Raw genomic sequence first — 17,612 nt, forward strand, 5'->3', positions numbered from 1 at the left:
AGACATAATTTAACTTAAATGAAAACCTCTAAGTTATCCCACACGGCAAGTCTTTGAATAAAAAGGAAAAGTGATTTCGCTGTGGTGCACACTATTTCAGGAAGCAAGAACAACACAAACATGTCGACAGGCGTGTCTTCCTCACTATGCAAGATACACGCAATCAAGAGCACTCGTTTTAAGAATGTTTTGATACTAGGGGATCCTCGTCCATGTTCACGTATTTTTCTACTCGATTAATCATTAATCCCTCAGATTATCCCTCCATAACTTCACGCATGTTTGCAGGTATCACATATTGTGCAACACCACCAGGCATTAATATAAATACGAAAATACGAACGTGCCTGAGCGGCTTTGGTGCAGCGTGTGTGACTCGGCATCCAAGGGTCCCGGGTGCTCGCATGACGTCACACACCCTCCGACCAATCAGTGCACGGCAAAGCCACCTGCCAGCTACCACCTGCCATAGGCATATCAGGGCACATGTATCGCGGTTCAGACAAAAGGCCAGGCAGGCCCGTTTGTATACACCTTCATTAAAGCGTGGCTTTATAGGTATCTATGGCGGTATCTATTATAGATAGCTATTATCTCACACATCTCATTAGCTTACGACTGCATACTGAGGAGCATGAGTGGGATAACAGAGGCAGAAATTAAGGGAATAGTGGTTAAGTGAGTAGCAGAGTGCATGTGCACAAACAAGTATCCTCAAGGAGATCCGCACACGGGCGCAACATGTCACAGCAGTTGGAAACAGTGACAGTACAGATTGTATTACTCCGCCCGCTGACCAATCGCAACGGCAAACGAAATAGGCATTTTAACGTTTGATGACATTAAACAAGCGAGAGGTGGACTGAAATTCTTTAAAAATAATTTCGTCTATCACTTAGTTTCTCGTTTAGGCAACAAGAAAAGCTTTAACAACGAACTACTTTTTGTCACGGAGAAGTGTTGTACGGCGGCCACTGTAGACTTGAGTCGAATCCGACTAAGACATCTTGGCCGTACATTTGAGGGTGCGTGCTGATGTGGTTTCGCGCTCTTCTTGTTCTTTCATTCCTGTCATCCCGGACAGCATGTTAAGTTTCTGCCGAGACGTTGAATTCCCCAGAATTCATTAACAGTCGTTTCCCCAGTTCTCTACGTTGATTGCCCTCGATGAATTCGTGATTGCCCACGAGTCCGATACGGCGCCAAAGAACCTGGTGTGCACGTGAAGGGCGAATGGAAGGGGAGAGGGAGGGGCAAGGCGAGAAACACCACTCACCTGCCCCCTCCCTCTCATTCCCATTGCACGCTTTCTCTGATCGCCAATCGAAACGGACAGCCGATGCACATCGTGATCCGCTCCGCACGGATGCGCCGTCCAGGTGGAAAGGTGCGCCAGCGATGCACTGTCTGCCCTTGGAGCCGGCAAACCGGCGTGGCCAACCGTTCGTGACGTCGGATTACACGCGAACACTCGCGGCGCGAGAAGTCAACCGTGGATGCCGCCCCGCTCCTTCCCCTTCATGGGCCCGGCGCATGAACGTGGCCGCCTAATCCCCGCGGAGCTTGACGAGGAACCCTTCGCCAGAAGCGGCAGCCGATGGCAGATCGCCCTTGCTCTGGGCCCAGGCGTATAAATATACGCACGCACGACCCGCGCCCCAGCACAGCAATCGCCCGTGCTTTGTTCTTTTTTTTTTTTTTTTTTGTATGCGCAGTATAAACACCCGACGACGGGAGGGCGGTCTGTTGCGACATTCGAATATGCGGCAGGAGTATATACGCTAAGTCTTGTGCGCCGGAGAGCACTCGTTCAGCTGTCTCTAGGAGGGAAGAGTCTTCCGCCAGTACTTACGCCAGTGGAGCATAGCTTTTCGCCGAATTTGGGTTTTTGTTTTTTCCGTGTACACCAGACAATGATGAACCGAGGCTACGACGTTCCCCTGAATATCTAAGCATCTAAATGGTCGAGAAGTCGCAGTGGACATAAATAGTAGACAGTTTTGTTCGCGGCCGTCTTATTACAGACCTAATGTGCTCATTGTAGCCATGAACACTGAAGTGAAAGGGTGCGATGGTCCAGCGAACAAGAGCGCATTCAGAAGCATTGCTCTCTGGGAAAGAGAGCAATGGTTAGCCTTGACCGCCTAGTAAAGAGCAGAGACATTAGTCTGCCAACCAAGATCCGTATAACTCGTGCTATGGTCTTTCCAGTTGTGATGTATGGATGCGAGAGTTGGACTGTGAAAAAGGCTGACCGCCGAAGAATTGACGCGTTTGAATTGTGGTGCTGGCGAAGACTCTTGAGAGTTCCTTGGACTGCCAGAACATCAAATCAGTCGATATTGTCGACCATAAACCCTGACTGCTCATTGGAGGGTCAGATTCTAAAGTTAAAGCTCAGCTACTTTGGTCATATGATGAGAAGAGAGGAGTCGCTGGAGAAAGATTTGATGTTGGGAAAGGTTGAGGGTCGCCGGAGAAGCGGTAGGCAGCGAACGCGATGGTTAGATGGCATCCTCGAGGCACTGCAGATGAAGTTATGTGTTGTTAGGAAGATAGTGAGAGACCGGAAAGCGTGGCGTGACATGGTCCATAGGGTCACGAAGAGTCGGACACGACTGAACTGAACTGAAGTTTGCGTATATTCATCGAGTGAAGTGAAAAGCTTTCAAATATGTCCTTTTTATCCAGGACAGATAGCGGCTAAATCAGAAAATTGCTTAAAAGCGGAAGGCTGCGCGAAGGCAGCGATTTTCATTTCTGTCTCCTCTGGCATGAAAGGCGAAAAACTAGTTTTCAAGGTCAACAGTGTAGTTGCTTGTCTGTTTTTGAAGATACTAACGAAGGCCCGTGTAAACTGCTCGAAAAACTGTTCAGCTCCTTCCGTTTCTCTAACGTATTCGCTGATCTGACATGATTCGCCGGAGGAATTCACTGGAGACAAATAGAAATTGCTTTGCATGGATAGGGTATACCGTGTTTACCTTTGTTTAATAGAGCACATTGTCAGTTTAGAGAGTTATTGACTACACGAGCCTCGATCGTTTTGAACTATATGTTATGGTGCTTCGACTTTTTAAACAGTTCGTTTAGAGCAGGAAACTCGCATTGCTATATGCGGGTCCGATTGAGAAAATTCAGTTCCTCACGAGCAAGGTGCCGGGAAATAAACATATAAGCAATGAATATGTAAATAATTCGAAAATAAAAACAATAACCAAAATTAAATGGAAATAAGCCGTAATGTGTCGGTTCCAAGTCTCACCTTCCCATTCTTCGTGGAAAAGAAAAGCACCGCGTACTGATGACCTAAACACCGGATGGTGGCCACATAAGGCAAGCTCGGAAAGAGCTATCGAAAGGAACAGGCTAGTTTGGCGTAACCTAAAGAAAATGTATACTTGGAGATGATAGTGAATGCAGGTTGTCCTCTCCTTCCACTCAAAGCAGCTGACGTCCATTCGAGGTTTTACGACGATTAAGGAGCTCATTTTCCTTCATTTCCACAAAGAATACATACTGTGTTGGAGGAAATTCCTTTTTTTTTTATCTTAGTTGCAGAACGAGTTTGGTCCTAAGGCCGACTAATGAAGCTGGCATGTGTTTTCGGAACAAAGGCTGAATTTTGGGGGAGACGGCGGACCGCACCACACAGCTCGACAGGTGGCGTGTTTGACCCCGCTGGTATCGAACATTATTTTAGAAAATTCGACGGGTTTCGGGTAGTCCTAAAGCAGCGGGAAGCGAAGCTGACCAGTTCAGTTTGCGCTGCAGACGGTTTTTAAATCCCGCTCGGAGCTGCAAATATGGCAAGTTTCTCCTCGTCATTCAGTCATTCGCTATTTCGTTTGGCAGTCGGCTTCAGACACGAGCGTCCGGTGTTTTAAGAAATGATACTTGTACAACTACAGTAGCAAAATGACGTCACTGCAGTGTTGTTTCGTGGGACCGGTAAATAGAGAAGGAGTTGGGGACTTCATTCCCAGTCTACCGTCGATTCAGTTGCGTCTGTTGATTTTGTTTTAGTACCGCTTTAGCTTTCCGCATTGAAAAAATAACCACGGTAAACTTCGTTCACTATCATAAAGCTGTCGCTGGGACAAATTAATCTGCTTTAATGCGCCTTTCTACACACGAACGTACGAAAGTCAGTCCCTATGGCGCGCCACGTCTATGCGACCGCTTCCTTTTCGACGGCCCCAACATCTGACAAAGACGTTGTCCGCTCCTGAATGCCGGCAGGTTTGTACCTCGCACAGAGGACCCGTGTTCCTGCTGGCCAGACACTTATTAAATAAAGTACCAACGTGAAAAGCGTCGGAAGATGGGAGGGAGGTGAGGCGGCTTCACAATGGCTCGCGGGGAGGCCAATGCGTGCATACAGGTATACAGTCAGAGCAGCAGCTAGATCAGCAGCACATAGGCGACGGCGGGGGCATGTACTACCAGAACGTGGCGGCGGGCCCGTGATTAAGCGGCGTGTCCCGCGGCCGCCGCTCGGCGCCTCCGAGGCGTGAGCGGTCCAGCCTCACTGTGGGCACCCGACCGCATCGATCACGAAGCCTCTGGAGAGAGGGTGGGGAAGAGTGTGCAAGGGGGGAGTCTCGGCAACACCCCCCCTGGTCGCTCGCAGCCCGCCGGACACGACCGAAGGCCCTACTTGGCTTCTTCCCACGTCCACATTCCGTCGCTGCCTCCGCCGGTACCGACTTCGTCTTGCACGAAGCGAGAGTGTCCTACCCTTCGACGCTTGACGTTCTGGCGGAGCGCGGGAAACGCTGAGAGCGTCGATATATGCTTGAGCAAACAGAACGTAGACAGGAAAACAGACCAGAAGCGCACGCGATACGTGGGTTGCTTTTTCAAGAACCCTTGAGCATACATATATAACTCACGCAGCTTTCCTGTCCAGTTTTATTCTGCATACTGCGAGCTCTTTTGCATACTGAAGTTAATTATACACACAAACCTCTCGTTTTATAGTTAATATCATTTGATTTAATATGTGCTCAATTGCATGCTGGAATATTAAGAAAACAGACAGAGTACTTGTATGATATGTAGTCACGAGCAAGCTTGTCTACAGCGATTCTGGATGGATTTTTTTAAAGGATAATCATCACGTAGATACTAAGCTTCACAAGCAATCCTTAAGTTCGACCACAGTAGCACAAACATAGCCGTGGCACTGGTATAAGCACCAAGCATCTACCATATAGCAGCTGCACTAAGGATTGTTGTCGTATTTCGTAAAATAGTAGCATACAGCCCTCGTGCCCTGGCTGCAGCCAATTTTGCGGCTCAGTGAGTGAGTGAGTGAGTGAGTGAGTGAGTGAGTGAGTGAGTGAGTGAGTGAGTGAGTGAGTGAGTGAGTGAGTGAGTGAGTGAGTGAGTGAGTGAGTGAGTGAGTGAGTGAGTGAGTGAGTGAGTGAGTGAGTGAGTGAGTGAGTGAGTGAGTGAGTGAGTGAGTGAGTGAGTGAGTGAGTGAGTGAGTGAGTGAGTGAGTGAGTGAGTGAGTGAGTGAGTGAGTGAGTGAGTGAGTGAGTGAGTGAGTGAGTGAGTGAGTGAGTGAGTGAGTGAGTGAGTGAGTGAGTGAGTGAGTGAGTGAGTGAGTGAGTGAGTGAGTGAGTGAGTGAGTGAGTGAGTGAGTGAGTGAGTGAGTGAGTGAGTGAGTGAGTGAGTGAGTGAGTGAGTGAGTGAGTGAGTGTGTGTGTGTGTGTGTGTGTGTGTGTGTGTGTGTGTGCGTGCGTGCGTGCGTGCGTGCGTGCGTGCGTGTGTGTGTGTGTGTGTGTGTGTGTGTGTGTGTGTGTGTGTGTGTGTGTGTGTGTGTGTGTGTGTGTGTGTGTGTGTGTGTGTGTGTGTGTGTGTGTGTGTGTGCGTGTTGCCGTCCTCAGTTGTAACTGCGTAAAGAAGAAACAACCTAAAAGCAAACGCGCTTAAAACACGACCATGACCTTGCCTGCGTTGTAAGTGCGCCCGGCTTTGGCACTGGCTTTCTTTTTTCGGTGTTGTTAAAGCAACTTTGGGAGCCGTCTCGATCTCAAGTTACAGTAACACAAGCTAAATAGTTACAATGCAAGTACTTTAAGGCACTCTATTGATCTCAAATTGCAAGAGCACAAACTCAACGTCTACACAGCAAGCCACCGCGTTAGGTTCAAGTAACCCATCAATCGCTTCGCACTCAGTGCCGCCCGCGGATATGCGCAGTGCAACATAAGATTGAAAGTCGACGCAATTCTAAGAGTAGTAAGCAAATCAGTGCAGAGAAAGCGCGCATCGCAACGCTCCGCCTAATCAATTTGGAGGCGTTCCTGCTCGCCCCGCTAGTGATGAATTCGTTCCGAGAAGAATTTTGATGGGATTGTTTCAATAAGAGCGGGCGCTCCCGGGTGGGGGGGATGCAGGTGTGGCGAGTCGTCCGCAAGCACACAGCCGCACTAAAACCGGTTTCTCTCGGAGCGCGGGTAATTAGTCAAATCGTCACGAAGGTACTAACACTGCCTAGGCGGTAACCGTGGGCGCGAGATTCCTGCTAGCCAACGCGCGCTGCCAATGCGGGCGCAGAGGGCTGTTCGTTTAACGAGAGGACCGTCGTCGTGCTGCTGTCTTGCGGAGTTTTTAATGCTCGCCTCGGCTTGGCTTGGCTCAGTTCGAAGAGGTAATCAAATAGGCTTCAGGGCGAGGCCTACCCCCCTCCTCGCTCTCACCCTAGAACTACTTCCAGGTGCGGATTCCGCAGGCTCTGTTCGCCTTGTTGCTCCCGAGAAGGCGCTCAAAGACGGAGAAGAATTTCATGTTGCGACACGGAAAGTACATGCGAGCCTGTTATTTCTGCTCGGCTGTTCAGCCTGCTGCTCTATCGTTGGCGTTAATCGTCCCTAATTTGCGCCAGCTCAGACTCTCGCCTACAGACGCGGCGCTGTGTCGTCTTGCCAGCACTTGAGTGGGCTTCGTTCTCAAAGTAATCGGCACAGGCGATTCCTCTTCGCTACATGTGACCGCGTATTCGCTGTGCAAAATAATAAAATAAAATACAGAGAGAAATGAGGGAATGTCTATGCGGGTGTCCAGAGGAGGGAAAGCCGCTCAGGCTTGAGCTTCACATGCTTGGCACTATATTACGTACATATACACTGACTCGCTAGGAAGGCTTGAGTGGACGGATTCCTCGACACTTAATCATTATTGCTGAGCTCTGACGCAGGTTGTTTTTATCTTAAGGAACCTGGAATTAATGTGCAAACCAATGGGTCGTGGCTGATTGACCTGCTTTGGTGCAATAAAAAGAAAAAGCTGCAGAGATGGTTCTTTTTGCCTTATTCACAGCCACATTACATCAGCGCACTCAATCATTCGGGTAAACTTTCGATCGCGTTTAAGGTATGGTGCTGTCGCAGAGTACGATTCGGTGATCATATATCAGGCCATGTGTCGCGGACTGTATTCATGAGCAGCAATTGCTAGCTGGAGACACAGTAGCGGCCACGCTAGAAAATGTAAAGAATATAATAGTACACGCTCACTCTCTGAACATCAGCATGGCCTATAAACTTGCCCACGTGGATAAATTCCATTTTACTCCCTTTTTCCAACTGGCTGTATACGGTGGTTTAAATGGCAAATGGATTTCGTGAATGGTTTTACTCTCTTGGTCTGCATAATGCGACAGATGCGATGTCCCATGATCAATGCATTTCGAAAAATCCTTCGCTAGGCGTTAAATAAGTCCAATTTCAATCTCGTAAGTCCCGGACCTCCTTTCGTGCGGCCGCATGTAGAGACGTTGCTGAGATAAAACAGAGCAGAAACAGAACATAGAAACTACAAGGGCGGTGAAAAGGATGCGAAGGGCGCAGTTTAGAGTCCGTTAATTACACAGTGACCTTTTTTTTTTTTTTTTTTTGCCGTGTTTCGTATAGTTGTTGACAAGTATGCCAATTCAACCGCTTTCATGTGAATCCAGTTTCAACAAAAGAAGGTCCTTAAGCTTGGATATAGTGCACTTAAACCTCAATTTAACGAAGTTGAGGGGAGCCGCGAAATACTTCGTTAAATCGGAAACTTCGTTAAATCGAGGGAGGCATTTCTCGATCTTTTAATCCGACACAGTCGATTATTATATGGCGTCGCGGCATCAAGGAAGTACCACGGCATTATATTTGCGGGGCGTAAATGCGCTGAAAATGAAATCGTGTTTTGAAAGAACGTAACAGCCGACTTAAACGAAGGCCCAAAGAAACATATTTAAATGCAATACCAACTCGTCCGCTATGCTATGTTGCTACAATGAAACTGCGGCCCGCGCAACCATCGACACTGACAGCGCGTTTGAAACGTAGCAACGAACTTTTTACCTCGGAAAGAAGGGTCCGAGGGGATTAAATTTCTTTCTCAGCAAAGACTTTGCTGATATTTGCTTGCTTGCGGTTTGTAAGCAACATCCTCCCGGATTTTCCGTGCGTTCTTCCCTCTAATGTTCTGACAAACTGTCGCAGCAGATTAAGGGCAACCATAACTTGTCCCGGTGTTGGCATGCGGTACCGTTGCCGATACCGGGTCGACCGGCCGGCTTTCTACCGTTGGAAAAATCTCGTGAGTTAAAATCAATATAAAGCTTCAATCCCTTGTGAGCGAAAAAGTGAGCGACGCGACAAGGCGGCGCGGCGAAAGCAATCATGGTTCGCTCCGTCGCCTACTGGGGAAGACGTATGCACGCGACAGCACGAACCGAGCGAAACGGCGACGACGCTCTGTGTAGGTTGTGTGGCTGGCATAGTGGCTTAGTGCACCGCAAAACTACTGCCAAATGCAACAACAGTCAGAACGATTGCAAGTTATTTTGCGACAACATGGCAAAGCAAAATGTATTTACAACAAACCGTATCGAATGTGTGTGAACTTGCACTGTAGTCTGTACGAGTAGTCACGTGACCCCTTGTTTCTTTTGTTCCGGTTGCGATTGGACGTTCTTTGAATCCTTGGCTATTCACTATTGTTCGTACAAAGCAAAAATTTTACGCGGTAGATCACAATCACAATGCAACACAGCAAAATAAAGAAAGCGTGCAAAATGAGCGGCAGTGACGTATCCGCTCACTTCCGGGCGAACGAGCGAAATTTTCTATTTCGGCAGATCCGAGCGACGAGCCAAGCGACACATGCATTTCTGTTCGCGCGAAGGCTTCGCGCGACGCGTGCCGCCGTCGCGTTCGCGTTTGCGTGAGTTTTCACGTGCATGCGATTCAGCCTAAGCTCGCGTATCGCATCACGCAGTTTGGCGAAAGCGAGACGTAGTTGCTGCACGATGTTACCGTTGGCTCGAAGTCAACACATTCTTGAGCGTTTTGTGCAAAATAGACCAAAAACAGACTTTTTCATTTTCATTTTTCAGCAAATGGTTCATTAAATCGAGACGGATTAGTTTCGTTATTTCGAGTTACTACTATAGCATTGGACCATACGCGGGCGTCTGAGGGGGAGTCGAGATATTTTCGTTAAATCGGAACTTTCGTTAAATCGGGTTTCGTTAAACCGAGTTTTGACTCTATCTCTTTCTCGCAATGGGGCTACGCGTCTGCGCATGCGCAACGTTCTCCAAATTGCATGTCTAAGCACTCCTACATGTTTTGACAGGGATATATTATCGCGGGTGTCTTTAAGGATTTCTTTTTGCAGTGCGTAAAAGACTCGAAGCATCCCATCCTCAGCGCTTGCGCTTTCCTACGGCGATGACAGTGTGTAATAAAAGCGCGAACTTTCTGCTTTTTTTTTCTCTCTTTTTTTTTTCTTTTCCTTTTTCTCTTTTTTTACCGTGTTTGGCGAGTGGTCTCTCTGGACACGAGGCTCACCCGTAAAACACCGCCGAGTGTCCGAACGCAAAGCTGGATCGATAGTTTCGATCCCGGGTAACCATTTCTGCATGCACAAAACATGTTAAAAAGCTTTCTCCGCTCGTTCGCTTGCGTACTCTTCCAGCAGATGCACTCGTCTGAAGCGCAGAAGCTTATTTTATCGATATGCACGTAATGAGTGAGAAATTCTCACAGTTCCACCAGTCGACAGCTGCAGGAACACGGTTTCCAAGTGTTCTGTTAACTCCTTTTTTTACTATCGAGGCGTGCTTAATGCGTGCGTAATTAACGACCCTCGAAGCAGCAGAAACTACGTGCGAAACACAGTGACGGGACCCCGCTCCGATCGTGCCCGGGCGCGTTGCGTGAACCGCATAAACCGCACATTTCGAGCCCCGGCAATTCGTGCAGCCGGGCACGCCAACACGTATGTTGTGTATATATATAGCCCCTCCCTCCCGGTTCGTCGCACTGCACTGCAGGTATAGGGCCGGAGCGTGCAACAGCGGGTGCGAGAGACGAGGGAATGGGAGTCTAATGCGCGTGATCGGCCGTAATGGCGACCACCTTCCGGTGTGTGCCAGGTAATAGCGCTGACCACGTCAGCGCTGTTTTCTCCGCTGCTCCCACTCCCCTCCACCCAAACCCACCGCCCCTCCTCACTATTTGCGGGAGAGCACGCCATCACGAAGCGAATCGCTGATCTAGCGAGTAAAGCGCACGCTTCACGATCCTTCCTCGCTATGCGGGCACCCCTCACGCTAATCACGCATGCAGTGCGCCGGCGTGTGCTCCCGAAGCATGTTCGCAGTCTGGATACCGCCGTTCCAGAGGCTAGAGTGGCGTGAAGGATTGCGGCTGCCCCGTGCATCGGCAGTTGAAAGTGAAGCATGGAGGAGGAAGCTGAGTGTATATACGTCACCAGGTGGTCTCGCTGAAAGTTTAAACTGGCGTTTAAATAGGCCCATTACTTGCAAATGACCAGACTAAGAGAGCGATTCTTTTCTTTTTCAGTGTGATACATCGTGCATATCCCTAGCCCACACAAGCGCCTTCATGTCCCATCGAATCTAAATAATTCAGCTCGTTTTCACGCTGTTGCTAACAACCGTTGGATTACAGACATGTTACCAAAGTCGTTCACAACAAGCTGATTTTTTGCGAATCTTAATTGTACATGGATGCCATTCACATGTCCCCTCATCCAACAATGCAGCGGCGCGTGCCGCGATCGGAGGAGAGAGGCGTGGACTCACGTATATTGAGCACAGGCCCGAAGACGCTTGTGTCTGCCACCGTGGAGCAGTTCCATCGTCGGTGCCTGAACTGATGCTGGCACTCTCCTATGCCCATGCGTGCGCCGCTGCCCACGTGCGGCATGTGGTCCTCGTAGAGGTGGCACAGCTTGGTCTGGCCCCTGGACAGACCCAGCTGCAGTTGACCGCACAGCAGCTGAGCGCCCAGCACGTACATCTGCGGGTTCTGCAGCACGTCGATGCCCTGCAGGCCCATGTTGCTGTGCGCGGGGAAAAAAATAAATAGAAAGGGGTGAGCGGTACAGGACGACAGTTTCCAGGGTTTGCGGACTGTGCGTTTAGTGGAGTTAATTCTGCGCTTTTTCTGTATTACTCGGTATATACTTCTCGAGAGTGTTCTTGGCACGCTTTGCGCCCGAAGCTCTATAGATGAATTGCCCGTATGCCACATAAACCGCCAGGTAGGCACAGCTCGATATTGATCTGACCGGCTCGTTGCCTGCTCCGACTTGCGGAAGCAACACCTGGTCAACTGCCGTGATCGTGCCCGTGGTACCACATGTAGGCCATCCATACATCATCATCATCATCAGCCTGACTATACCCACTGCAGGCCGAAGGCCACTCCCATATTTCTCCAATTAACCCGGTTCTGTGTTAGCTGCATCCATCTGATTCCTGCGAACTTCTTGACCTCATCCGCCCACCTAACTTTCTGCCGCCCTCTGCTACGCTTGCCTTCCCTTGGAATCCAGTTTGTTACTCTAACAGACCATCGGTTATCCTCTCTTCGCACTACATGTCCTGCCCATGCCCATTTCTTCTTGAAGAAGAAATACATACATACATACATACATACATACATACATACATACATACATAGGTTGGTTGGTTTGTGGGGTTTAACGTCCCAAAGCAACTCAGGCTATGAGAGACGCCGTAGTGGAGGACTCCGGAAATTTCGACCACCTGGGGTTCTTTAACGTGCACTGACATCGCACAGCACATACATACATACATACATACATACATACATACATACATACATACATACATACATACATACATACATACATACATACATACATACATACATACATACATACATATACATACATACATACATACATACATACATACATACATACATACATACATACATACATACTGTAGTGAACTACACGAGGATATACGAAGACGAGGATTAAGTAGGTGAGAATATCACGAAGACGAGGATAAGGACGACGAAGTGCCGCTGCGCTGCTCGTGCTCGCTTGTGGAGACTGAGACTGGCTGTGTTCTTGTGTGGTTCGCCGTGAAACTTCGACAGGGCTATTATCCCTGTTAAAGGACAGTAAACACCCCCTTTCAATACATACATACATACATACATACATACATGCATGTATACACGCATGCATACACGCATGCATACATACATACATACATACATACATACATACATACATACATACATACATACATACATACATACATACATACATACATACATACATACATACATACATACATACATACATACATACAATTGTCGGCAAAGTGTATTCCCGATGCGACAGCGACATATAGACCGTTTTACCGAGAGCAAGCAGGAGAGGAGGAAAATACTCTCTAACCAGATTCCTGGCGCCGGCCCATTGTTGCCAGTACCGAGTGGGCTGTGCATTCGCACGCTTCATGCATAGCAGAGCGGCCTTGCACCTCGGTATATTGTTATTTGAGAGACTTAAATACCTTTATTAGCACATTTTAGTGGTAATGTCATCTGGACAGCAATGCGTGATCCTGGAATGCACAAACAATGAAAAAAATCGCAAGATGATTGCCGAGAGCGTATGCGGGAAGCATGCATCGACAGTCCGAGTTCGGCTGACATGTTTCTGCTTCACCGCTTTCCAGTCTATCCTGATTAATTTCGCCTATGAACGTTTTCTGTAAGCCAGATAGACTTAGTACCAATGACGGACTCACGAATATGATGCCCATTTCACTTCCTACGCCGTAGTAAGCACTCACGCCGGGCAGGCCGTGCCTCCCCCAAGCCCTCCGCGCCAACGATACGGTGGATCTCTTCCGCCAGCGCAAGAAGAGCGTGCTAAAATCTGTTCTTCGCTTAAACAATAAGCCAACAGCAAAAAAAAAAAAAAAAAATACCTTTCTTGCGGATTTCTGACCCATATCTAATTATTGATAATTGCAATACAAATAAATTACGCAACACATTGCCGGTGCAGAGCGCGGGTCATCGTCTGCACACCGGCTCCGCTGCTAAGGCGTCACCGAAATTTACATCTTTGTTTTACTGATACTATAGAATCGGCAGTAAGGCAGTTCCATGAGAGACCATTTACTCTAGCGCTGAGCAATTACAAAGCGCCGTCGGATGTGCCTTCGATGCGAAACAATTTAGGCCTAGCGACGACTAGGGAGTAGCGCTTGACGAGAGTCCCGTAGTCCGCCGCGCCAGCGGGTGGCCCCGCTTTCGTAAGCGCGGCTGTATGTGCTGCGAATTTGTCGTCTTCGTTCATGGTGCAGCTGAGAGTGCAAGTTTTTCAACGTTTTGCTCAACAATACGTCGTGCAAACGATGCTGCTACGACGTACGAGACGGGGGTATACGATGTTGTCGCGCTGCAGGACGAACACTAAGGCTGCATAAAAACGTCGACGGATGGTACTTTAGACACTTCTTCTTTTTTGTGCTGTTCTTGAACCTTGGTTTAACTTGAAAGTATACATTGTTGAAGCACGACAGCTCGATCGTATATCGAAATGGGTCGCACTTCACGTTAAATCAATGCGGCGATAACTGGAAAGCGTCTTTCGTAATATCTGCATTTCGCGTTCGGTAGCTGCCCGTACGGTTCATTCGCTGTATGTTTGTGTATACAGTTACCATTGCGATTATAGAATATAACTGAAAATGCATGTATCGTGAAAAATACAACGGATACACCCTCACTGCGGAAGTCAAGCGCAGTCCTTCGCAGTCACTCCGGCCGCTAGTGCTGTTTCCTAAAGCTCCCGCCATGTCAAACGGATGGTATACGGTTTGCTCGCGCGTTCAGAGAAAGCACAAATAGCACCAAGGTGTCGGATAGCTTTCACGAGCACCGCGAAACAGCACTTTTACGCTACCGCACCGCAGCATCAACACGAACAGCACAGCCCAAGATGGCGTCGGGAGGAGCCGGAGCGGACTTTTCCAGTTTGGCTCATACGGGGCGCCACCATCAAACTAAGATGGCTGCACCCAGGCATCGAAACTAAAAAGGTCTATAGAAATAGTCCGTAAGGCAAGCGTCCCTCCCGACAGAATTTAGTGTGTCCGCTGCCATTGACGCTGCCATCTCTGTGCACTTGGAGTATAGGTTAGAAGGCCTGACTTTGTGCTTCTTGATTCAGGTTTAGCGTGGACCGTGCTCGCACTGTTCATCGACGCTGCCTGTCTGTGTCGCTACCAAATTTCAGGTCTTGGTTATTAACTGCGAATTAGTTCATTGTTATTAAGTATTAAACTTCAGACTATAATGTTAAGTCGTATATCATTGAAAGATCTCAACAAGTAAAATCCAAGGCCAAAAGCTAAACGACACAAGAACCATGTAAAACTGAGCCAACTATTCTCTAACTCGGTTTTAAAAAAGAAAAAAATAGGAAAATGGAACTGGAGCGAAACAGTACGACTTGGTGCTTAAGCACTCCCATCACGTAAAAGGACCTAAGTGCTCCTGGTAGTTTTCTTTTTGGTAGAATGCCGCTTTCTTTTTTTTTTTTTTCGTGTGAAAAGGACGGTATTTATTCGATAGGTTTGTCCTCCTTCTACTCTTAGTTACACAAAAGCCTCCATGTCGAAAAAAAAAAGCATTTTACTATGCGTCCCTATTACATAGGTCCCGACCTGCATAGCTCCTCTTCATCGTTTCCCACATTTCAGACAACCGGAAGAGTTCCACAAGAGAGAAGACTGCGACACATCTCAGCAGGTTACAGAGCTGGAGAACACTGTCTTTACCACCGTGTGGAACGCTATTTCGGATTCTCCGCACACCACTGATATTGTGCGTGCGCGTCGGTACGCTCAGTTGAAGATCGCGGCGCGAGGAATTCGCGCCCAGCAGCGCGAGATCGACTCGATCGAGTGCCACGGTCGTGCAAGGCGTCCGAGACAAGGCGAGCTAATTAATGAGGCGAGTCGCTTCCGAGGCGACCCATTAAGGGCGGGCAATTACGCGCCAGGTGTTGGCGCCGCTCCTGCTCTGCGCAGGTAAGTATACGCGCAATCGCTACAAGACCGGCAGCGGGACGGCCTGTGGCGCCGCCGCTCCATCATCGCACTTCGCGCCCGTCGCGGAGACGTCTGGCGAGCCGCTTTATCTCGGCCGGTCATCGAGACTGCCGCCGTACACAAAGGCAGCAGGGAAGCCCTGCCTCTCCCCGGCACGCCGCTATGAACCTCTCGTCTTTCGCTTCTTGCAATGGGCTCTGTGCGTACGATGGTATATTGGGCTGAGCGACGCCGGGTGACATTGTGGTCTGCAATGACGGTGTCTTGAAAACATCCAATAGGCCTGGATCGAATGCCCGGCGGGGTCAGCTTCGTATATGCGTGAATCTCCTGGTGACGTCATCACCAGTCATGATGGCATGAGCGGTTGTGACGTCATTATAACTTCTGGTTATTAGACATGACCGGATGTGACATGATGACGTCAGATCCGCTCATGACGTCACCATATAATGTCGTCATAGTCATCTGTCATTACTCATGACTGTTTAGTCATGAATAATGACTAACTAGAAGTAGCTAATGACTAGTTAATCATTAGTTAGTACTGGCTAGTGACTGGTTAGCCATTAGTACTGGTTAGTTGATTAGCCTGATTGGGTAATTAACTAATTAAATAAGTCAATCCAGACTTGTTTTGGGTACTGGCTAACCAACCCTCAAATCAGCTAAGTGATCCCTCGCCTGATTACAGGGACATGCGAATATCCTAGTATTTCGAACAGCGAACCGAATGTCATTTTAGTCTATTATTCGGACGCATCAAATGTGTTCCTACAGTTCGGTACTAATCAAAGTGAATCAGAATCTTCTTAACACTTCAAATAATTGTCGCGATCAATCCGTAAATAGAGCAAGCTTTACTTTTTTTCGATGACCGCGTTTAAATAATGTCCCAGGCGCCCTACAGCGATGCCGAGTATCACCCTGCCGCGATCAGCATTTTCGGAATGAAGAGTTCCTCGCCTCTACATGGTCTAATTTTGTGGCAGCGTTCACAACGCTCACACGTGGCCCGGGCTACGCAACGAAGCGCAGACGAGCTCAGTGAACCCTGCCTTATTGTCCGTTTTGAAGGACATGGCTGACACAGATAGCTGTCACTTGTCTCGTGTCGTCTTGAATTATACCTTTAGTCTATCCTATTTCACCGTCATATACCTTGGCTGTTCTTGACTTCCCAGTCGAAAAAAAAAAAAAAGAAGATTTTTTGTTGTCACAACATAATTTTTGTGCAGTTTTTTACAGTGAACCTTTTGTGACAACGCACATATCTGTAGTAACGTAAGAAATTTCTGTTGTTACGACAGAAAAGTACTAGAGAACTACAGACTGCAGAAAATTACGACAGAAAGACCTACAGACATATAGGAAATTACAACAAAACTACAGAAAACTGCGATTGTTCGTCTGGTATAAATATTCGCAACAGTCGCAAATATACTGTCACAAACGAGAAAGAAGCGGGCAGTGGCGCGGGCAGAAGCGCTCGCGCTAGGCCCGCTGCGATTCATTTAAATCATCTCACGGACATCAAACATCATCTCTCTGTTCTCTGTTCTTTGTATTCATCGGCGTGCCGCCCCGTAAATGAACAAATGCTCCCATACATCTACAGCTTCCCCAGCCTCAAATTTCTGTAGTTTTGTTAGCAAAGGAAAGTGATTGGCAAAGATGCATTAATGCCAACCTTCAAGCGTCGTCCCATGTATTTTTCTTGTGAACACGTCCTTTCATCTATTTTACGCGTACTGCAAGTTAGGGTATGCGTAGTATTTGTAAGAAACCGTCTCAGGTGGTACATATACAGTCGTGCCTCATCAATACGATCCCCGTTAATATAGATGACCCGAATTATGGACTGTTCTTGTCTGGGGACCAAACTTTTCCCATACTACATTTACGTCTCGTTATATGGAAACTCGCTGTCCGGACAATTGACAAGGAGGAAATGCACAGACACCATTAGGGTCCTTGTATTTTGGTCGCGTTAATATGAACAGTCATGAAAATCAAATCGTTACACTGCTTCAAAGATGATTTCTCTTCTAAATTTTGTTGACACGCACCACATGAACGTAGTGGTAATGACTGATTGATTACCGCTTTCGTTTGTGGTTTCATATTTACACTGCGAAGTTGCGCAGTCAATGCACGTTAATGTATACCCCGCCGTGGTGGCGCAGTGGTTACG

General features: G+C 48.0%; 1 protein-coding gene across 1 annotated transcript in view; it reads right to left on the reverse strand.

Annotated features, from left to right (window-relative positions):
* LOC146208620 (protein Wnt-5b-like) overlaps window positions 1-17,612 on the reverse strand; it is a 378,372-nt gene that overhangs the window by 18,968 nt on the left and 341,792 nt on the right. Inside the window, exon 4 of the mRNA XM_084595465.1 lies at window positions 11,111-11,370. Coding sequence (XP_084451591.1) covers window positions 11,111-11,370 — 260 coding nt within the window. The remainder of the gene's footprint in view (window positions 1-11,110; window positions 11,371-17,612) is intronic.

The sequence above is a fragment of the Amblyomma maculatum genome, chromosome 1, assembly GCF_055883805.1.
Source record: "Amblyomma maculatum isolate TAMU_Amacu chromosome 1, ASM5588380v1, whole genome shotgun sequence".
In the NCBI taxonomy this organism is placed as follows: Eukaryota; Metazoa; Arthropoda; class Arachnida; order Ixodida; family Ixodidae; genus Amblyomma; species Amblyomma maculatum.